Raw genomic sequence first — 23,298 nt, forward strand, 5'->3', positions numbered from 1 at the left:
GGGTTTATTGAGCTTACACTTCCACGCTGCTGTTCATCACCAAAGGAAGTCAGGACTGGAACTCAAGCAGGTCAGGAAGCAGGAGCTGATGCAGAGGCCATGGAGGGATGTTTCTTACTGGCTTGCTTCCCCTGACTTGCTCAGCCTGCTCTCTTATAGAACCCAAGAGCACCAGCCCAAAGTTGGTACCAACCACAAGGGGCCCTCCCCCCTTGATCACTAATTGAGAAAATGCCCCACAGCTGGATATCATGGAGGTGCTTCCCCAACTGAAGCTCCTTTCTCTGTGATAACTCCAGCCTGTGTCAAGTTGACACACGAAATGAGCCAGTACACATGTCCACCTATATCTGGCTTTTTGTTTTGGTGTGTGTGTGTGGGGGGGGGGTTGTGTGTGTGTGTGTGTGTGTGTCTGTGTCTGTGTCTGTGTGTGCCTTTTCTCAGGCTCTTTCCTATCTGTTTGCTTGTCTTGTCCAACTCAATATGATAATTTTTGTTTTATCTTACTTTGCTTTATTGTCACCGCTTAGACGCCTGTTTGTTTTTTAATGTAACACAGAAGGGGATGCATCTGTAGGGGGAGGGGCAGTAACTGAGGGGAGAAGAGGTGAAGGGACTATAATCAGGATTTATTATGTGAGGGAAAATTATTTTTAATGAAAAGAAACAGAATTAATGATGAACTTAAGCGTACTTCTCAACAACAGGATTCCCACGGAAACCCAGATAACCTATAAGTCGCTGCTATAATCAATACGAACATTTACCCAAGTGCTAGATTAGATTCTAAGTTAATGTTTAAATAGGGGCTTCATTCTATAAGTTAGAAACAAACAGTGTGAAGGAACTAAATAAAAAGATACATTTGCTATACACAAAATTGCGAACAACTAGAAACAGAAGCAGAATTAACAAAACAGAATTTAAGCACCTGCCTTACTTCCGGGGGGAGGGGGGGAATACTCGAGTAAGCCTGTGCCTGAAAACACAGACTCAGACGCTGAATTCTCACACAGGGAAACTGGATAGCCAGTGAAGGGGTACAGCAGAGAGAGCTCCTCGCACCAAGACAGCACAGGACAGATAAATACTACCCAGCAACTGTGACAAGTGATTAAAAGGAGCCATCAGGGAATACTGGCTCAGATCTTATGCCTTTGCTTGTCCCTCTGTCCGCTTTCCTTCCATGATAGAAACTGGATACAATATCACCATCCATATTTGATGCAGAAAAGTCCCGGGGGGGGGGGGGTGTTTTCATGGCTCCTGCTACGGCTCCTGAGAGACAGGCCCGCCCCTGAAGGAGAAAAGTAGGGAGGTGGGTGTTCCAGAGAAAAGGAGGAAGAGTTTGAGAACCCTCGGAGCAGAGAAAGACACGCCCAAAGGAAACAGAGAAAGACACGCCCAAAGGGAACAGAGAAAGACACGCCCAAAGGGAACAGAGAAAGACATGACCAAAGGGAACAGAGAAAGACATGACCAAAGGGAACAGAGAAAGACACGACCAAAGGGAACAGAGAAAGACACGACCAAAGGGGGCAGAGCAAAGGCCACTGCAGAAAACCCTCTCCTTTAACAAAATCTAATGTTTTTAGGTTTTCATGTTGGTGCTACCTGCAGGAGGGAAACTGAATCCATTTGCTCTCTCATAGAATATGCAATTGACAATAATAGATGGGTCAAGAACTTAAGTCCAAAAAAAAATGAAGACTTCAGAAGAAAGTATGGGGCACTGTATTTCCAACCTCTCCCAGAAGCATTTCTTATGTAAGGCCTAACGAACAGTCCTGTGACCACATTTCAGTGGAGAACTTTTGCTTGCATAAGACGTTAGACGGACCTTATTTGTACAACTATGTTAGGCTGGCCAAAGGCTGGGGCCTTGGCTTGCAGCAGAGAAGTGGGCCACTGATGTCCACAAAAGGCATTTTTATGGACCCTACATGCCTGGGAAGGAAGTTTGTCCTGAGGGAAATAGTAAACCCAGCATGCTCGCTGAAGCTGGCCTCTAAAAACAGTGATTGCTTATCTGCTAAAATCTCTCTGAGGGATTGGGAGCAGAGGGGATTCACCCAGCTAAGCTCTGTGAACCACACCCCAAAGCAGCAGCTGCAGACCAGACACCGTCCCAAGGACATGCACAACCTGTCCCTATGTCTTCTAGCATTTGATCCTTTTTAAACGGAACCTCTCCTTCATGATTACTGTTATAGTAGAGCGAGTCACTCCCCTCACTGACCCTGTGCTGCGTAGGCAAGGTGGCGGCTGGTTTCTGCCCCGCAGTACCACAGTAGGCTCATTTTGGAAGAATCATCTGCAGGCCCTTAGCTCCTTAGCTGTGTGTCCTTGTCTGGTTTGCTGTTGTCAGCCCCCTTGGCGGCGCCGAGAACACTGCATTTCCCATGGTGCCTCAGCACTCGGGATGAAAACTCACTGGCCACAGGACTTACTGTCCTCACTACTGCCCTACTTGGATTGCAAGAATGTCAGACGCTTAGAGCACAATTAATCAACATTCCCCCTTGCGACCCATCCAATCTCCCAGGCTTCAGCACAAGCTCAGTGTCCCAGAGACGTATCTGGACCCTAAAGAAGGGAAACTACCCCAACCACATGAAAATAAAAAGAACGATTCTACAAAAATATTTCTGCCAACTGAAAAAAAATAATTCTGTGACTGGGGTGCTTTACGCGAAATAAAGGTAGAGCACTAGCGCCATCTTGTGGAGAGATGGACCACCATCATCCACGTAGGACATGCCCAGGTCCAGGCCACTGGGGGGCGCTGCTCCAGCGTCTTACCATGCATTTGGGCCAAGGCTCTGGTCATGTCCTGGATGGACAGTCTCAGCTGCTGCAGGGCTTCTAGCAGGGTGTCCTGGCTGTGTTGCCGGATAGCCTCCACCCCCTGAACCAGGGCCTAGGAATGAGATTCACGTTCTCAGTCCCCGTGCTGCCAAGTAACTTTATTAAAACTCCCGCAGAATGCAGATCCCGCCCACACTACTGGAATTTCTCTGGAGCATAGATTGTGACATCAGGGGCCTCAATGCTAGTGTTTTCTCATTCCTTCTGGATTTCCCATATCACGGTCGTTTCTACTCTGACATCCCCAAGCTAACTGCAGAGCTCTTGCGTGACATCAGACATCAGATGGCCCAGGTTCACGTCTCCATCTTTGCCAATGCTGGCACTCCACTACAGAGCAGGCATTTAATAAAGCCATAAATCTAGATTAATCTAAATGTCATCTACAAATACTCGTGCCTCGTTGTCAATTGTCTTATACCCTGCCCTGATATACCCTGTGAAATGTAAAGGGGGAAAAACGAATTTTGAGGTCCCCAGGGCTAGGTCACCCGGGTGGCTTCAAGGATGCCTGCTATCTGGAAGAGACCATTTGTTCTGTGTATCTACAGAGTTGATATTTTGAAAGAAATATATACCCCTCCTCTAACTCAGGTCTTAACTGCCATTTCTGTGAGGGGAAGTTTGCCTGCTCCTTCAAGCATGGACTTGCTTTTATCTTTCTTTTCATAAAACGATCTTTTTTTTTTTTTTAAATCTATAGGACTGTAGCTTTTGCAGGACCATATAGTGGGACAGCTAGCACCGTGGATGTCTGTCGCACTCTGCGCGTGGTGCCTGGGTGTAGATGGAGAAATCGGTTCACTCCAGGCTAAAAGGGCACTGACGCCCCCCGACTAGAACTCAGATCTGTTTCTTCATAGTCAACCCTAGGAGGAGGAGGCTTCTGTCTGTCCATGTGGAGAAAACCACTATAGGGAGATGGCAGGGTGAATTCTTGACTAAAAATAAAGGTGCTATGAAGGAAGACGATACCTTAATGCCGGGCACTGCTGCCTTCTCCACCAAGACTGTCACCAGGATGAAACCCCGCAGGCTCTCTCCCCCCGGAAAAGAGACGATGGTCTCCAGGTTACTAGGGAAAGAGGCCAAGAAGGAAGAAGACTAGGTCAGTTAGAGCCAGGTTCCGATGACTGTGAACATCACTGGTGTGTGTCGCCATGCCTGACTAGAGTGTTCTAACCTGGGACGAAATGCTGCCACAGAGTGGGGCTGGAAGCCTGTCATTCATACAGCCAAACAGTAAGTGGCGCCCCAGGAACACTACAGACGAGGGGCAGGACCGACTGTAGTAGTAGTAGTAGAGGGCTGGAGAGCACCCTGAGAACACAGCCCACGGAATCAAGGACTAAGCAGGGCTCGCGGGGGCTCACAGAGACCGAAGTGACAGTCACAGAGAGCCTGCATCGGTGTGACGTAGGTTGTCTGCTCGTGTGTCGTGGTTGTGTGTAACTTGGGCTTCTTGTGGAACTCCTTACAGTGGGAGCGTCGGAAGCAACCCTCCCACTGGGTTGCTTCATCCAGCCTTGATGTGAGGGGCTGTTTGCAACTTTGCCAGGGTATGTTTGGAAGATATCTCTGGGAGGTCTGCTTTTTATTTTTTAAAGGGAAATAAGAGTGGATCTAAGGGAGAGGGGAGGTGGGAGGAGGACTGGGAGAAGTAGGGGGAGGGGAAACTGTGGTTAGAATGTAATATATGAGAGAAGAGAGAGAGACAGAGACAGAGACAGAGACAGAGAGAGGAGCGGTCATTTCTAATCAACCTGCCGTCTTCCTGTCTTCCCATCAGATACAAATCTGATCTGACGCATGAGCATCCTACACATCTGCTTTGTCCTCAGCATCTCAAGCAAAAGCAAAGTCCAGGTTCAAACCACAAAACAGCAAAGCGGATGTGAGTCGCGCATCACCACGGTCCAGCAGAGGTGTTAGCTTGGGGAATCTTTGCCTTCCTAGGAGGGGGTGTGAGCAGGGTGCGACTGTAGCTTCTCTGCCAGCTCAGCTCCCCGGGGGAGGTGGGGTCTATGATTATAGCCACACCCACTCGCAAGGGCTCCAGTCCATCGGGTGAGAAGGGATTTCAAAGGGACCCTTCTGTCACTGTGGCCAGCCTGTATCTGGCCTTTTGCTGAGGTTCTACAGAGATAAGAAATCTCACTGGACAGTGGTGGCCCACGCCTTTAATCCCAGCACTTGGGAGGCAAAAGCAGGCAGATTTCTGAGTTCGAGGCCAGCCTGGTCTACAGAGTGAGTTCCAGGACAGCCAGGGCCAGTTTCACAGAGTCGTGGTTTGCTGTTTTCTTACACTACAGTTTTCACCATGGACAGACAGAACATGTGCGTAAGAAAAACTAATCCCTGCACCCCTAGAAGGTAGCCTCCATCAGAGCTAATGCTTGGACTATTGACTTTTTAATACATTTCAAATTTTCATGAGTTCATAGACAGCTAAGGCTATGCTATCTGTAGAGCTGACCATAGTCCCCAGCCTTGTTTTATTATGAGCCTTTAAAGGTAACAGTGGGTGGTAATAAAGGGACACCTTACCTGATATCCCACAGTCTGGTCGCATTGTAGTTATTGACAATGACAAAGAGAAAAAGGAAAAAAAAAAAAAACAACTTGGTTGGTATCCAAATATAATTCTTGGGGTCCCTGGTACCCAGGCTCCCACACTCATCTGCAAGGACCAGGCACATGTACGTGTCAGCACACACCTGTGATGGGCAATGAGCCACTGGAGGACAGAAGAAACCAGGTCTCAGGTGACAGCCAGGGCCGTGTGCCTGCGCAGACACACACACTCACACTTGGGGCTCTTCAGCTCAGTGAAGTGAACAGACCTCACTTCAGTTACGCCAGTCCTGCCCACCTCTTAGGAGTGACAGCATGTGCGCCTGCACCAGGCTTTCGCTGTTCTCCTGGAGTTCTAAAGATACTATTTATGCTGATCTTTGACATATATTATGAGCTACTTTGTCTCAATACTGAACTGCTTGGCGGGGGAGGTGGTGTTTTGCTTCTATTTCTTGCATTCTTCAAAGCACTTAATAAGCTCTGGGTAGACATTTTTAAAAGACTCAGAAAGATGATAGTCCAGAAGAAATCTGCACCTCTCGGCACTGTACCTCACTTGCTGGGACATTCATTTCCTGTGGTTGTTTTCACCCCTGTCGCCCTGGCACAGACACATTCTCCCTTCAGACTTCCTCTTCCCCTTTCCCTTGAATCATAAACCCAGCTTCACAATGGTCCGGGCACATATATTTATCATCTCGCTCACACCAATTCTAAGCTAGATTTAGTAGCTTTCAAAGCAGACCAGTTTTTTAATTGCTGTATAATTGGTCAAAGACCAAGCCAGGCCTGGTTGTGTGTATACTGTTAGTCCCAGATAGTCAAGGGACAGAGGAGGTATACGGATCACCAAGTCAAGGACTGCTTATGCTACAGTGTGAATTTTGGGTCAACACTGGCATTGTGTGAGAAACTGTATCTAAATAAACGCTGAAGGGATAGAAAACAGAAGTGGAGCACCTACCTCACATGCAAAGGTTCATTTGATCCCCAACCACAAATCAGCTTATCATCAACATATGATGCCATCATGATATCATCATGGAGCATCACCATACAACATCACCATCATATGACATCATGTAACTCCATATGACACTATCATATGACATCATCATCATATGACATCATCATCATATGACATCATCATGTGACATCACCATCCCAGAAAGCATAAACTTCTAAGGCTCAACAGTCCTTAGCTGAGAGGAGCCCTCCTCAGTTCTTACAAGGAAGGGTCTCTTGGAAGCATCCACAGAGATCTCAACAATCTCTTTCAGCACTGCATGGCTATCTACAAACGTCATGCCAAGGAAGGTCCCTTTATGTCCAGCCTCAACTTCTTCTTTGCTGTTTTAATTTATTGCAAAAGTAAACAGCGCCTTCCATCTTCTCACCTGAGACAGATTTGACTGTGAAAATGAAGTTTCCATGGATTTGTTGTTTGTTGAAAAGTCAATAGACAGATGCTTCACAGGACAACTGTGAAAAGGTGTAAACTAGACAAATAGATGGCACAAATCAGAGTCCCACAGAACTGAAGTTCATAACCGCGTGGATCGCCTGCTCACACCCAGTCCTAACCTGACTTGAATGGAACACAAAGCATGCTGGGAACAAACAGACCAGCGTGATTATTACAGCCGCAGGCTGAAGGTCTGATTGAGAGACCCAGATGGAAACTGGAAGCAGCAAGGCAGCGAGCGTGCCGGGAGCCCAGGAAGAAGAAGTGTCTCAGGTTTAAATGTGAGTATTCACTCTCACTGGAACCAAAAAACAAATGGTGAATGGGAGCTCATGGCTCACTATAAAACAGCTAAGACCCTGAGCCTTTTCTGTGAGGACAGTTCAAGTCCTGAGTCTTTCTTTCCTCAGTCTGTTGCTACCCAAAGACCCCCTTCCATCCTTACCCTTCTGGGTTCCTTTTGGTCCAGTTTGCCAGCACCAGGTCAGAGTGGACCAGGATAGGCGGGAGTCCCAAGTTCCTGGATACCTCAACAAAAGGAACGGCAAGAGGTCTTGGCAGCACCTTTAGGATGGGAATCCAGACAATTAGTATATTCTACTGGCAGAGGAAATCACTGTTTGCCTCTGATAAGTGACCTGGAATGCTGGTTGGGAGAACACGTTGCAAGAGATACAAAACCCAGAGATGGAGTACACTGTACACACGATAAACAGGACCTCTGGAAACTGTACCAGGAGGAGGAGGAGGAGGAGGAGGAGGAGGAGGAGGAGGAGGAGGAGGAGGAGGAGATGGAGACAGAGAAAGAAGGAGGAGACAAAGGAGACAAAGGAGAAGAATTATTTCACCAAAATGTTTAGTGTAAATTGAAGACTAAGAACTAGCAGTGGAAAGTGTTTTCTAGATGGATGATAGATTAGAAATAATATATAGATATAGATAGATAGATAGATAGATAGATAGATAGATAGATAGATAGATAGAGGCATTGATGCACATAATACAAAAATAGAAGATTACATAGATAAAAACAGAGGTGTGTGTGTGTGTGTGTGTGTGTGTGTGTGTGTGTGTGTGAAAGAGAGAGAGAGAGAGAGAGAGAGAGAGAGAGAACACACCCTAGAAAGGATAGGAAGGATAGAAATCTCAGCATATAGAACTGACTCTTGCGTCACTTCACGAGTCAAACCCCACAATGTCAGGGAGTCACTCAATGGCAGAACCTTTGATTGCCCTTTGTCTCTTCTGACTCCTGACATGATTTGATCGAGTTTTACCTGGGGTATAACATCAGCCCTCCAACAGTCATCCAGGATGCCACTGAAACACAAGCTGCTCACTTACACCTGAAGGACCCTCCAGTTTGCAAAGCCCCTGTCTGTATCCCTACCTTTCACCTGCTAACTTTTGGGGATGTCCATTAAACTCAAATCTGTATCTGTCCACAGTCCTGAACAGCTGCTCAGATCCATGAGCTCCTTAGCCATGGAAAGGGCCAAACTGGTAGAGGCATAAAAAACTGACTCTCATGTGTCCTGTCCGTCCCCAATTATTTTCCTTCTTAAAATAGAAATCTCTCCCTCTCACTCTGTCTCTGTCTCTCTCTTTCTCTCCATCTCTGTCTCTGTGTGTGTGAGAAACAGACAGACAGACAGACAGACAGACAGACAGACAGACAGATGTAAATGTAGGCACATTCATGCGAAGAGAGTGTGGGATCCAGTGGACAACTTCGAATGGTGATCTTCGCCTTCTGCCTTGTCTGAGGCGGGCTCTGTCTTGCTCCCTGCTGCCTGTGCCGGCTTTCTCGTGGGTTATGGGGATCTCAGCTTCAGTGTCAGGCCGGCTTGCTCTCAGTTTACCCACTGAGCCATCTCCCCAGCCCAGAACTGAAGAGTTGAAAGAAGATCTGCACCCGCCATTCTTTCTTAGAGTTAGGAAAGAAGTGTGTTTTAGGTAGAGAACAGTTACAGTTTACAGGGCATAGAACTCTGCCAAGCTTCCACAGCAGGCAGGGCTGGGGAGGATGGGAGTGTATGAGGCAGACAGTCCACCGGGTAGGGAGGGAGTTCAGGGAAGACTTACAAAATGAAGGGTGATGAGGCTGGGCGGCCTTGGGGACTGGACATTGCTTTCTTCCTCCCTCTCTAACTCATAATTCAGGAGATTGATTTAGAGAGCATAGGCAGGGGATCTCATCAGAGGGGTCTGCCTCTGGCTTAGGTTTTAAACTTTCCAACAGCAGACCCTAGACACTTAGGATCTTAAGATGAGACACGATATGGTATCGTGTTAGAATCTGCAGGAGCTCGGGGCTGCCCCTTCTTCTGGGTCTCAAGTATCTCTGTGGGGCTAAGATGAACCAGGGACAAATGCCTCAGGCTTCTCGTGCGATCTGGAATAAGATCAACACCATGATTTCTGGGAAAGAGAAACTTCGGGAGAAGGAAGAGGAAACAGAGGTCCTGTTGAGTAACAAAGTATTAACTCAGCACGCACAATCCCTGGATTCCATCCCAGCACTGCCAGAGAGCATAACTCCACTCCACGGGGCGGTAGGTGCCTGTAATGCCGGCACTTGGAAGACTGAGGCAAAAGCATCATGGGTCAGAGAACAGCTTAGACACGAGAGCAAGCTCTAGCCTGGCTTGGGGCTATTTTGTAAGACACTGACTCAAAAACAATTAAATAAAATGAAAAGATTTTTAGAATGAAAAGGGATATTAGTTCCCTCCGAGGGGGTAGGGAAGAAAGGTTTCATGCTCTGAGGGGCAGAGTGAAACTAGAAGGTTATGGGGAGAGTTAGACAAAGGGTTGATAAACTAAAGCAACAGTACTCAGAGCGGAATGGAATATTAAGGGAATAAGGGACTGTCCACGGGTATATGGAGTCACTGGGGAAAGACGGCTGCTTCAGTGGAATCAGAAACTGGCTTTCCCGAGTGTCCCCAGGCTGCTCTGGGAGCTTGGGACAGCTCCCCAGGTGTCGGTACAATGGAGTAATTAGGCAATCAGGATAACCAGTGTACTTAGAAAATTCTGCAGGGTATTTTATGAGTTCTTGGGATCTAAGGAAGTTTCTCACATATTATTGGAATGGGGTTGGGGTGCCAATAGTTTTTGAAAGTGGCCATTAGTCTAAGAGAAAATCAGCTAGTTAGCAAAAAAAAAAAAAAAAAAAAAAAAAAAAAAAAAAAAAAAATCTAACCCTCTTTCCTAGCCTTCCACTGATATTTGGAATCAGGGCAACAGAACCTGGAACTGGTGTGGTAACTCCGGGTTCAGGGAGCCCAGCAGGACCTGATAGCTCTCTCCTTGCCCCTCACCTTTTGGGGTTGGTCTTCCCCTTCCTGCCAGACGAATCCCATGGTGATAGCGGCCAGTGCCAGGTGTGCCAGCCGCCGCTCGTGATAGCTCTTTAGGAACCTGCAGTCCAGGAGAGGCATCTGGTCGAGAGATTAAAAGGATTGGCAGCTGAAAAAAAACGGAACAATGGCAGGAAACTGGGACCGGGGTCCCATGACTTGAGGGTCCCGCAGCTATTAGAACGCTCTTTGGCTTTCAACAGACAGCTAAGCAGTTCCTATGCACTTCCACTCAAAGCAGCTCTTGGAGGAATGCAGTGTGGGTGGGGCCACGTCCTGGGTCCATAGCCTAGGTTGTGGCCGGTTTGTGCCATACACTGGTCTCCGCCTTTGAGAATCACAGAGCAAGCATTGAGGTTGAGATAAGTTCTTCCCCCAAATCCGCACAGCAACATTTATGGACCTGTACTACATGGAAGCCCTCAGCTCTTCGAGCCCTTTAACTGTATTAAAATTTTGAACGCAGTGAGACCCAGTGGGGTTAGGGATGTAAACTCCCCACAAATCCAGGGCTCAGCTGGGTATAAGGCTTGCTCGGATCCCCGTCAGACAGACAACCACAGCCCAGTCGGATGAGGTGGTGGGACTTTCCACCCAGCTCTGTCCCCACGTCGTCCCCGTGGGAAACCACAGCTCCTGGTGACAGGGAAAGGCCACCCTGAAAAACAGCACCAGTACACAGTCCGACCACACCAGCTTCCCTGTCCTGCCTGGCTACCACCGGCTCATAGCTCATCTCTTCAGCTCTCGCTACTTCCGCCCCCTCAGAGGGCAGGCGCCACTTGTCAAATGCTGGGGACACTGGCTTCCTAGGAGTGGGCTGGACCTTGCGAACAGATACACAGAGCCCTTCCTCCTCCTGCCGCTAGGGGGAAGAGGATGACAGCAGTACTTGAAATTTGAGGCTAAACAACCCGCTGCAGAAGCCAAAGGACAAAATTGTCTTAGAGGCATTTGTTAGGGTCCCAGAATCAGGAAGGAATGAGGCAGTTCTGCGGAATGACCACAGTCCCGATCACTAGAATCATGCATGAATCACGGGTTTTGTTTGAAAATTTCCAACAGCCACTCTTTTTTTTTTTTAAAGGCAAACAGGAAGTAAAATTAGTTCTAATAATGTACTTTGTTGAGTCAATGTATAAAAGATATTTTAGCATTTAGTCAGTATAAAAGTCTTCAAAATCTAGTCCGTGTCTTCTCACGCTCTGTCCTAGTCATACCCCGAGTGTTAAAGAAGGCATCTACAGGACAGGATGGCTCCGTGTAAAGGACCTAGCTTAGCAGGACAGATGTTTTCTAGAGAGTCCCTGTACATTTCAAGATTGCTGACCTCACCTTGTAAGCATACATGTGATTCAAAAGCGACTAATAGGGACTGAAAATGAAATGACACCTTTGTAGTTGATCATTTTGCCTACACAAGCAGCCTCTGGTGGTCAGGGAGAATGCCACACACCCTTTATCTCCCCGGCATTATTTGATTGTGTATTCAACCTGGAAAATTAATCTCAATGTTCTTCACTCAGATCTCAGTAAATACTCAAGGGTTCTCTGATCTGGGGGAGCCATCCGGCTGACTTCACTAAGGAGCAGAGTATTTCTGACACACATTAGGTGCTTGTGTGGAGGCTGGGATAGGAAGACCTCAAATTCAAAGCCAGCCTGGGCTACATGTTAAGACTCTCTCAGACAGTAAATATGCCTACCTATCTCTACACCTATCATCTACATATCTATAAATGTTAAGCACAGATTCTCATGAAGTAGCTGTTTAACAATTCTGCATATAGAAACTGTCACCGACTTCCTATCGCTCAGTAAACTACAGAGCAAAGACATGTAACATGGCAGAGAGATGCAGGCATGTACCTACGTGACCACTTAAGAGCTGTGAGCTTTCATTTATGTAACAGATATGTTTATGAATGGAGATTCTGCCCCTTCCTGTCTTCTGTTACCTTGTATTTACTGTTGCAGTGAAAGTGGCCACAGCAAACAGCTTTGCATAGTCACTGCACTTTTTTATTTTATTTATTTATTTATTTATTTATTTATTTATTAATAACTCCATATTTTATTCCCCCACCCTGTCTACCCCCTGACTGTTCCACATCCCATACCTCTTTCCCATTCCCTTGTCTCCACAGGGATGTCCCCCCCCCCCCATCCCACCTGATCTCTAAACACCCTGGGGCCTCCAGTCTCTTGAGGGTTAGCTGCATCATCTGAGAATGAACACAGGTCCAGCTGTATATGTGTTGGGGGCCTCATATCAGCTGGTGTATGGTCCAGTGTCTGAGAGATCTCATGGGTCCAGGTTAATTGAGACTGCTGGTCCTCCTACAGGGTCACCCTTCTCCTCAGCTTCTTCCAGCTTTCCCCTAATTCAACAGCAGGGGTCAGCAGCTTCTGTCCATGGGTTGGGTGCAAATATCTGCATCTGACTCTTTCAGCTGCTTGTTGGGTCTTCTGGAGTGCAGTCATGCTAGGTCCCTTTTTGTAAGTGCTCCATAGCCTCAGTAATATTGACAGGACTTGGGACCTCCCCTTGAGCTGGATCCCACTTTGGGCCTCTTGCTGGACCTTCTTTTCCTCAGACTCCTCTTGCCCTCCCCCCCCTTTTTTTTTGAATGACTGTTTCTGCAAGATCAGTTCACACTACAGACTAGCTGTAGCAAAGCATGAGTGTGTTTAGCGTCCTCACCAATGCTATTCCCTTGCTTGTCATCCAGAACCGTCAGAAGAACTGCCCTTCCCACTGCATCCTGGATAGTCTCTCCTTCGTCAGTGTATAAGGGATGGTGGATGAAGACAGACACGTGGGTTTGTGGGAGACCCTTTACTGACTAACCATTTACTTTCCCCTCTGGTGCACAACTGACATTTTTTGTGAGTCCTAGACATCAGTTAGATAGAGAAGGAGCTTTCCCTTTGAGGGTGAAACGCCTCATGAGGAGTTTTGGGGAACAGTGTGTATGTTCTTAAAATTCACAGCTTGATTCAGGGTAGTACATTCACTGTTGGTTTTATGTGTATATATGGTTCCATGTCTATATGTGTGCACACGTGTATGGTGGTATGTGAGTGTGTTCCATGTATATGGTGATATGTGTATAGAGTATGTGTCTATGTAGGCATACACGTGTAATGGGTGTGTGTATGATGTGTGTACACATGTCTGTGGTGATGTGAGTGTGCATGTGTGTGTCACATATGTGGTGATATATGTTTGTACATGTGTGTATATGTGTGCACACGTGTGTGGTGATTTGTGCATGTGTGTATAGGCCATAGGTCATCATTAGTTATTTCCTTTTACTGCTTCCCATCTTTTTTTTTCCTCTTGATGTTTTTGTTAGTGTAATGTGTCAACAGCATGTACAAACCACCTTTGTGAGGCTTTGTGTGAGGTTTGTGTGACAATTAACTCTTTTACTTGTACTTTCTTACATGGGGTCCCTTTCAGTCCTCAGCCTCAGGGGATGACATTGGCGTTTATCTAGAGTATTACTGGGGCCAGCTGCCTGCACTGATTTCTGAATGCGCTGTAAGGATCATCCAATGAGTATTTTAAAAATCAATTCATAATTAGACATTAAGCATTGGCCAAGAAGGTACTGGAGGTGGAGTGACTTGAACATCTGAAATCTGTCATTTGCTCATGACAGATGAAGATGAGAAGAGGAAATGATGTGCAAATAATGGACGTTGTTACCTAGTAAGAACGATGAAAGGGTTCTTACCGAAGCCATTAATGCCCCCATCCATTAAATGCCCCCATTTCTCACAGAAGGAAGTGAGATTCCAAGGCCAACTCTCCGTTTCAGGCTTACTATAAAATTCCAGAATCAAAGGATGTCTTCTGTGGGGGTCACATCTTTCTTATTCTTTTCTGAGGTAAGTTGCTCAGTCTGTCACAGATGTGTGTCGTATACTTACGTGCATGCAAACTCTAATGTGCTGTCTACGGATTTCACTATTTCTACATAGCCAAGACTGATTCTTGAGTTTATAAATCAGAAAGGCATTTGATTCAACTAGTCTATAACACACTAAGGCCAAGCTACTCAGCCAGGTGTAGCAGAGCAGTGACCATGTGGCTTGGGACAAGCCCACCGAGCTTATCCCATACAGGTCCTGTCCGTACAAAGTCGAGCAGTCCTCCCGGTGGTGGTGGTGGGGGGTGAGGATTATAGGAAAGATGGAAAAGAAGACTCAGAGACAAAGGTTAGAAACCGGGAGGACTGTCCAGTCAGTACTGCAGCAGCCTCCGGGTTAATTCTCATAGGCTTTGTATACTTCACAGCATAAACAAAGTCACAAGACAGCAGAGACAACGGCTGATGTACATCTGATATCTGTACCATCCAGAGGTCTCCCTATTCCGCCTTGTTCCTTCCTCCAAGCTGCTCCCAGAAAGCTGAGAAGGAAGAGGAGATGGAAACAAGAAGAAAAGAACAAAGCAACGTACCTTATACACATGAGCTTGGAGCTGGTGGCTCTCGATTAAGTGAGGAAGTCTGCTGGCAATTTCCATCCAAGGCTTGTAATAGTCGGGAAGTTCTTCCTGCGTTTCAAATAGAAACAGCTCAGTGTTTTACAGAAAGCAGCTCTGGAATGCTCTTCGAGAGAATTCAAGTCAACCCAGGTGTGCAAGCTTGACCTTGTGCTAGACTAGTCACACAGACACACAGACGACTAGAATACAGATCTTGGGCTCATGTCATATAGCATGGGAGGGAATGAGTGGAGGCAAACTGGGTCCCAGTGTAAATCACATGCTTCATACTGGGGTGTGTGCATGTGTGTTTGCGTGTGCGTTTGTGTGTGCATGTGCACACACGTGTACATGCATGTGTGTGTTCACATGTGTGTATGTGTGTGTGTGTGTGTGTGTGTGTGTGTTCATGGGTACTTGAGAGTCTCAAGAAGGGGTAGGGGCTAATTCTGTCAGCCTACTATGAGAATGAAAAGGAAATATTCCCAGAAACATGACAGTCGAGACCGGCTTTGAAGTCTGAAAGCGACTTCTCTTTTCTTCACTTTAAGTTTGGCATTTTCAGTCTTTTGAGACAGATTTTTGCTATGTAGAACAGGCTGATCAAACTCACAATCTTCTACCTCAGCCTTCCACATTGTAGGCACAAGTCTTCAAGTATACAGCTTTATTATTATTATTATTTTGAGACAGTCTCTGTGAGTCTCCCAGGCTGTCACTGACCTTGAGACCCTCCTGCTTCAGCCTCCAGCATGGCTGGAATCCGAAGCTTGAACTGTCCGGTTAGGCTGCATCTATTTCTGTGAATCGGTTTGTTCTGAAACTCGACTCCTATCGTCTGTGTCAGCTTTTAAATACAAGCGAGAGACCTGGGTGATCTCAGTAGAAAGCTGTATGCTGTGCAAAAGAAGTTCATTTGGCTTTTCAGAGAACGTTCACCAAACATGGATGGAGCCCAATGGCTTTGCGGGGAACAGGTTGTCCAAAGTCATGTACAGCCCCTGAGTTACGAAGAAATGGGATGAAAACCGTGATCATGCTTACGAACCAAGCGGCTGGGCAATGGGTCAGAACACATAGGAAATGCAAGTAGGTGTCAGAGTAGGCAAAAAGCTAGTTCTCAATAAATTCAGCTTCCACTTCTGTAGAAATGCAAATGATGTGCCAAGAAGTGTGGGGCTCAGAAAGAAGTCACTGAAAGAGAAGCACAGAGGGTGACTGCCAGGGCTTGAAAGTTATGCAAACTGAAACATCAAGAAAGTCTAGATTAGCAATCTGGGGGATATTTACAAGGTAGGCACAGGAACTGACTCCAAACAGCACAGATAAAAAGAACATTCTAGAGGCTCAATGAGCCATAGAGAAAGACCATATGGCATCCAAAACTTAAGATCATTTTATGAAAGGTAATAATCAGAAGATCAAGGGCATCAACATAAAATCAAAGTAAAGCTATCCCTTAGAGACAGAACAACAAACACAAAGAGGTGCGTGCCAGTTTCTCTATGCCTTTGTTATAGAAACTGGGGGTAGAATCTTTGGAAGCTAGTTTCAAATGCTCCTGCGCTGGGGAAGTGTGGGGCGAGATGCGGTGGACTTTTTAGAAGCGACATCAATGAAAGGGAACTGGCTTTTACAGAGCACTTCTAGGAATAAGAGCAGTTCATCGTCTGTTGCTGTAAGAGGAGCAGTGGGAAGACAAGGGGACAGGGGACACAGGGCCACCAGGACGTGAAGACAGTGAGGAGAGAGAAATGCATCCTGGTAGAAGCAGAAGTAAGGGCTAGAGGCTTGGCTTCCCATGGATCCAGTTTCTCTGTTCACTGGGGTCAAGATCAGGCCTTGAGACTAGGGAGGGGAATAAGCACTATGCTAAGAACTGGGGAGCGGGGAGGGGAGCTGAGACAGGGAGATGCTACAGAGTTTCGAAGTCCACCTCTGGAGAAGCAGAGATCAACAGGAGACCCACATGCCACTTCTTGTTGCTGTTGGGACAGCGGAGATGGGAGGTGCAGGTGGGGTCATGAACGTCTAGATTTGCAGTGATTCTGGGCTGGAACTCCTGGTTGATTTGCAACAGTAGCATCTCCACTTCTAGATTTGCAGTGATTCTGGGCTGGAACTCCTGGTTGATTTGCAACAGTAGCATCTCCACCATCTTGCCATAAACTGTAAAAGTTTTGAACTTCATTTAATCTTCTCTTTTCTTTCTTTGACTCTGAAGTAACTCACGACCAACTGGAAGCCTTGAGTCAAACTACATGGGGGTGGGGGTGTAGTTCTGGACAGGTGGAAGTGTTGGGGGGAAGATCCTCATCAGACTAAGTCCTTGGTCTCGTGACCTGCACTCACCCCCCCAAAACCCCTCCCAGCCCAGTCAACCTTTGTCCTGGAGAGAAATCACTATGGTGTCATTTTCTCCAGGAAACAGCTGCAGATGCACAACTGAGGAGCACGGAATTGAAGGTGCAGTTGACAGCAAGAGAAAGACTAAGAATAGAAGCAGAGGCTGCCCTATTGCCTGGGAATAGAGCACTTGCCTAGCACTGTGAACCTTGGTTCCCATCCTCAGGAGAGAGGATTATATATGTGTGTGTGTGTGTGTGTGTGTGTGTGTGTGTGTGTACATATATATATGGATGATATAAAGATGGTTGATAGATAATAGGGATTCATAGATAGATGATGGGGACTGATAGATAATAGATGGATAGATAGATGGATCTGTTGATAGATGGTAGATAGGGATAGAGGGGGGAGATAGGTAGATAGATGATAGGGATTGATAGATGGATAGATAGATAGATATAGACTGGAAAATAGACATAGATAGCTAGGTATGTAGATAGAGAATAGGTAAGTAGATAATACCTACCTATGGATGGATGGATGGATGGATGGATGGATGGATGGATGGATGGATGGATGGATGGATGGATGGATAGGTCGGTGGAGGGATGGGTGGATGGATGGATGGGTGGGCAGGCGGGCAGGCGGGTGGGCAGGTAGGCAGACAGACAGACAGACAGACAGACAGATATAGATTTATAGACTGGAAGATAGAAATAGCTGGGAAGGTAGATGATAGATAGATGATAGATAGATAGATAGATAGATAGATAGATAGATAGATAGATAGATAGATTCATGCTGATGTATCTATGAACCAACAACTTCCTTAGTCTCACTGGTGTGGTCTGGACATTTTAGAATATATTTGAACATAGTAACTGAAACGCTGGACTAGAATATCTCATATTTACTTTGAAATAGAAAACCACGCATATAAAGTCAGTAGAACTCAGATGCCTCCTTGAGTGGATGGGACTTAGAAAAGAAACTGCCACTAACCATCACCAGCACTTTTTCCTTCTTCAGTACCTAAATAAGGAATCCTACTCAGAATGAAAGTAAGCCTGGCTGGGTTCCACCTCCCTAGCTTATGTGAGAAACCTTAAACAGTTCATTTCTGAGAACGGACGCTCTAGGCTGCAGTCTATTCTTTCCCATTAGACCCCAGAGGGAGGCTGCCTTTCTTTGTTTCCAATGGCTCATGCTTGGACTCCTGCAGACTCCACAAGCCCAATCACAAAGCACCCAAGTGGTCAGCGTCCACAGTGCCCCTCGGGAACTGTTCAGCCCACAGAGTCCTGGCCCTCACCGCGGACATACTGAAGCTGACATGTTGGTGGAGGCCCGCAGTCAGTTGTCCATCAGCTATGTGCTTGACACAGCCTGAGTTTCACAACCACTGACAGAGGACCAAGTCTTGCAAGTAATCCAGAAGAGAGAACAGTGTGAAAGGTGTTTTACAACCCACTTAAGCAGGAAGGGACACCTCAACCACAGGTATTTCTAGGTTCCAGGGTCTCTGATTCTTACCCAGAATATTGCTAAACACTCCTCTTAGACAGCACTGCACCTCATTTAAAACCCATTTAGCTCTCCAGCCTTGCCTCTACAGCATTGGGTCCCACTCTTCCTAAGTCTGTGTGCAACCCTTTAACACAGCTCCTCATGTTGTGGTGACTGCCCCCAACCATAAAATTATTTTGTTGTTACTTCACAACTGTAATTTTGTTACAAATTAAATAATAGTGTAAATACTGGTTAGGCAACTGGTAGTCTCCATCCACTGCTCTAGAAACTGAAGAAAGTACAGAATTATATTGGTTACTATTAATTGTCAGATTTTAAGTTTCCATGCTAGAGATGATAGCATTAGACAAGTTTCTTGTTAGACAGCATGCATGTTCTTTGATGTCAGTTCATACACATACCTACCACATCTACTCATTTAACTAATTAATGACCCCCCGCCCCCACCACCGGGACGTGCCTTAGCCTTTTAATGTCTGCGGTCTGAGGGCTCTAAGTTTTCAAACACCAGCCATTGCTCACTCCAGTCTGGTTACCTAGGGAATTTGTCTGACACTTTCAGACAGGTTGTTTTATATCTCCATGTAGCATCAAGAAGTCCAGAATCAGCTCTGAGAACTCTGCAGAGAGGAAGACAGAGAGCTGTGGAACCTCTGGGATTTAGTGTTTTCTGAAGTCCAGAGGGGTTCTGGAAGTTTGTCAGAGTCCTATAAATGTCCGATGGTGTGGCCTGCTAGTACCTGTAAGACAACATAGAAATGTGGTCTGCTTAGCCCCTAACTCAAACCTAACATTTATATGGTTATAGGCATGATGGGAAATGTTAGCTTTTTGAAGAGCAGTTGCCTAACATGCGCAACAATGACAACCAAAATACTATGATTACTACTAACAGTAGTATTTAGTGCAGAGTTCAGAGTGCAGAGGAGAGTCATCAGTATTCCTAGTTAGCCTAGAGAATTTCTTCCTGGCTTTAATCTGATCTCCTTTTATAACAAGACAGTATAGGTCAGAGGTTGTTCTTCAGGTAGGTTGGCTAGAATTATTTGGGTCTCAGATAAGTGCGGAAGTAACTATTAGACACCTCTACCCTCATAGCACCTACATTGCCCGCTCCGTGCCAACCTCAGCAATATCACAGTTATCCGTTGCTAGGGAGATGGCTAGGAAGGTCCATAGAAGTTGGGGACAATAGAGTAGCCAGCAAATAGGACTGAAGAACCAAGGTCATCCTGTGTCCCACAAGGTGGCAGGAGAGGATCAGTTCCTGAGACAGTTGTCTGCTGACCTCCAGAGACATACTGTGACATCAGCATTCTCTCTGTCCCTCTGTCTCTCCGTGTCTCTGTCCCTCTGTCTGTCTGTCTGTCTTCTGTCTATCTATCTCTGTGTGTCTGTCTTTCTTTCTCCCCCTCTCCCCCTTTCCTTCTTCTTTCCCTCCCTCCCTCTCTCCCTCCCTCCCTCCCTCCTCCTGTCTCTGTTTCTCTCCCTATCCCCTCATTCCCTCTTTCTCCTCCCCTCCTCTCTCTCCCCCTTTCCCTTTGCCTTTCTTTCTCTCTCTCCCTCCCTCTTTCTCCCTCTAACTCTCTCTCTCTCTCTCTCTCTCTCTCTCTCACACACACACTAAAATAAATAAGTGAATTTTTAAAAAAGAGTTGAAAAAGGCATATTGATGGAATTCCTTGGAAATCTCCACCTAGCCTTAGAAAATACTTGAACATGTCTCCCAGTACCAATATGTCTCCTGGTTACTAGCCTATGCTTATAACCACAATGGATCATGGAGTGAACTTGTGGGTTTGTTTCCAGTGTCTCCTATTCTTAGCCAGTAATAAGTCTTTACTGCTCAGCTGCTTTGTTACTGGCGTCCCAATTCCTAAAGAAGAAAATGATATAGTCTTCTGAGTCAACTAACAGCTAAAAAGCATGAACTCTCTAATGTGGACAAAAGAGCACGAGATTCTTACCCTCTCGTCTAAAATGATAACACTTAGGAGGTTCCAATGTGGTTTGTGAGGTGACCTATGTAGCTCCTGAAAATCGTTATCAATTTATTACTGTTCTTCTTTCTTGTCATTTCTTCTTGAGGCAGTGGAGGGGAAGCGCATTGGAGGAGGGTAAAACTTGGTCGTAAAGATTCAGGTGTAAGACTTTGTTTTACAAGATATTTAGGGTTACTGTATAATAAAACATTTACTTATCTAAGTTACTATGCTACTGTAGCTGACGGGCCTTCTGTGATCCTCTTTGGCCAGAAACTGCAGTTCTTAGCACATCTTCCTCAAACAGCAAAGGATAAAGTAAATGGCCTTTGTGCTATCTCAGCAGGAGCTGTTTGGCTCTAACTTCAACCTGCTATTGGAAGTTGCAGGAAGAAAAAGGGACACTTAGAAAAATGATTATAGCATTTATTACTAAGTTGCAAAAAGTTTCCTATGAAAGCTAACTAAGGGGAAAGGCAGAAAGATCCTAAGTGGGTAAGGGGAAAAAGTCTCTAAGGTGGCAAAAATTTTAGTAAGGAAAAAGATTCATCCAGGAGGGGAAGAGGGAAAAAATTCTTTTCTATCTGCCTCTCATCTCTTCGTCTTCAGTACTTATACATCTTTCAGAATACATGATCACATGTTACAAAGTTCATCACAAGTTCACACAAAAAATCAAATCATAAATTGAAATAGATTACAAAAGATAGTGTGTATATGCATATCCATTAGGAGTAATTATCTATCACCTGCCTCAGCTTCACAGGTTCACTGAAGGTTTAAAACCATAACTAAATTGTTAGTGAAGTTTTGTGTAGATAAACCCAGGCAATATTTTATATTCTGTCCTAGAACCTATAATAAATCATTAGCTCCCCTTTATGACATTTGGTTAATTATTTTACAACTTCTTGGAATGTATTCTTCATAAGAGAAAGTCTGTCTGCCATCTAAGAGCAATTAACTGGTGACACTTGGAAAACAGGCAGAGTTCTCATTGCAGTTTTTTTTTGTTTTGTTTTGTTTTTATCAGAAAAGGACCTAATAGAAATCCCATTATAAAAGAGCTTAGTAGTCACAGATATAATTTTAGGAATTTTTATAGGAACATCATTAAGACTTAAGTCATCTATTTGTCTATTTAGCATCACTACAAGACAGTACATCTTCACAGATCTGCAGAGATCTGCTCCAAAGGGGTGTGCTATTACTTATTGATTATTATATATGTTTAATAATAACAGGAAAAGTATATTAATAGCAGAAATCTTTCCTAAAATGAATCCCTTACAGCCTTGCTTAATAAAAATGAAGCTGTTGCAGATTATATAATAATCTGAAGCAGGCCATCCCAGGAAGATCACCTGCTAGTTATTAGCTTGTCCCTATATGGCCCCTGACAGAATGTCTGTCCTATTGGATGCCCAGAATTCTATAGTAAGCCTGCTAGCTCCAGGATGACAGGTAAGAAAAACCCAGGGCATCCTTTTCTTTCTTTTGTACAATTTTCCTTGCGCATTGATAATATATATATATATATATATATATATATATAAAACATTAAGAATGGAATTTAAAGTGTTTTTTATAGAAATAGTAACCCTGTCAAGCTATCCCTAAGATGAGGGCTAAGGCAGTCTGTCTCATGTGGAAGGTTCTAGTCTAGAAGAATCTCAGCAGAAGGGTCAGACATAGGAAGGGCTGGCATCATGGCACAGCAAAGAGAAGTTGAGGTAAGGGGCATTAAATTCTCAGGAGAGGCTGGGTGAACGGTGTGAGAGGCCCTGTGAGACTGTTCTAAAGAGGAATGGGAGAACTGTATATAGCTGCGTTGTGACTGGTTCCTATCTGTGCCTGTTAGTTTTCGCCAATTTGACATACGTTAGAAGGAGCCTTCACTGAGAAATTGTCTCTACCAGATTGGTCTGTGGACAAATCTGTGGATATTTTCTTGATTAGTGATTGATGGGTGGAGGTCCAGCCCACTATGGGCAGGGCCATCCCTAGGAAGGTCCTGGCAGGTGTAAATTGAGAGGAAGCCAACAAGCAACACTTCTCTGATTTCTGCTTCCTGCGTCCAGGGTCCTGCTTGAGCTCTTGACCCTCAGTGATCCACTGCAAGAGGAATTCACAAGCCAAACAAGCCCATGACTCCCAAAGTTGCTTTTGGTTGTTTTATCACAGAAACCTGAAGCAAACGGGAACACCCTCTTAGTGAGTCATACTGATTGTACCCAGAGCGTGTCACAGACAGGCAAGAAACACGTAATGAGCCAGAAACTGTTTTTAGGGAAATGATGGCTGCCTGAAACAGAGTCAAATTCATTGCCAAAGGCTGTTTCCAGAGGGCAAAGGCTACTACACGGTCAGTAAATTCAACTGATAACATAGGAAAAGTTGGTTCCAGGCCTGGAACCACGTGATCTTACTAACAAAATATGTTATCTACTATAAGAAAGTATAATACGAAATAAGATAAGTATAGTGAATGAAATGCAAGAGTACATTATAAATATATTTTAATGTTTGTATCCTATTTATAAATTATAAGCGATCAAAACTTTTTATCCAGAAGAATCACCACAGACAAATAATTATAGAGGAATAGAAAATGTAAATTAAAACATACCGCCTGATGAAAGTTCTAGGCTCCATTCCCTCAGA

General features: G+C 45.3%; 1 protein-coding gene across 1 annotated transcript in view; it reads right to left on the reverse strand.

Annotated features, from left to right (window-relative positions):
* The window catches only part of Ido2 (indoleamine 2,3-dioxygenase 2), a 32,738-nt gene extending 15,807 nt beyond the window's left edge, over positions 1–16,931 (reverse strand). The window contains exons 1-7 of the mRNA XM_052162871.1: positions 16,693–16,931; positions 15,497–15,548; positions 14,747–14,842; positions 10,237–10,356; positions 7,356–7,474; positions 3,844–3,943; positions 2,803–2,920 (exon numbers count right to left, since the gene is read on the reverse strand). Of these exons, the coding sequence (XP_052018831.1) occupies positions 2,803–2,920; positions 3,844–3,943; positions 7,356–7,474; positions 10,237–10,356; positions 14,747–14,842; positions 15,497–15,548; positions 16,693–16,931 (844 nt within the window). The remainder of the gene's footprint in view (positions 1–2,802; positions 2,921–3,843; positions 3,944–7,355; positions 7,475–10,236; positions 10,357–14,746; positions 14,843–15,496; positions 15,549–16,692) is intronic.
* Between the last annotated feature and the right edge of the window lie 6,367 nt (positions 16,932–23,298).

Source organism: Apodemus sylvaticus, chromosome 18, assembly GCF_947179515.1.
Source record: "Apodemus sylvaticus chromosome 18, mApoSyl1.1, whole genome shotgun sequence".
NCBI lineage: Eukaryota > Metazoa > Chordata > Mammalia > Rodentia > Muridae > Apodemus > Apodemus sylvaticus.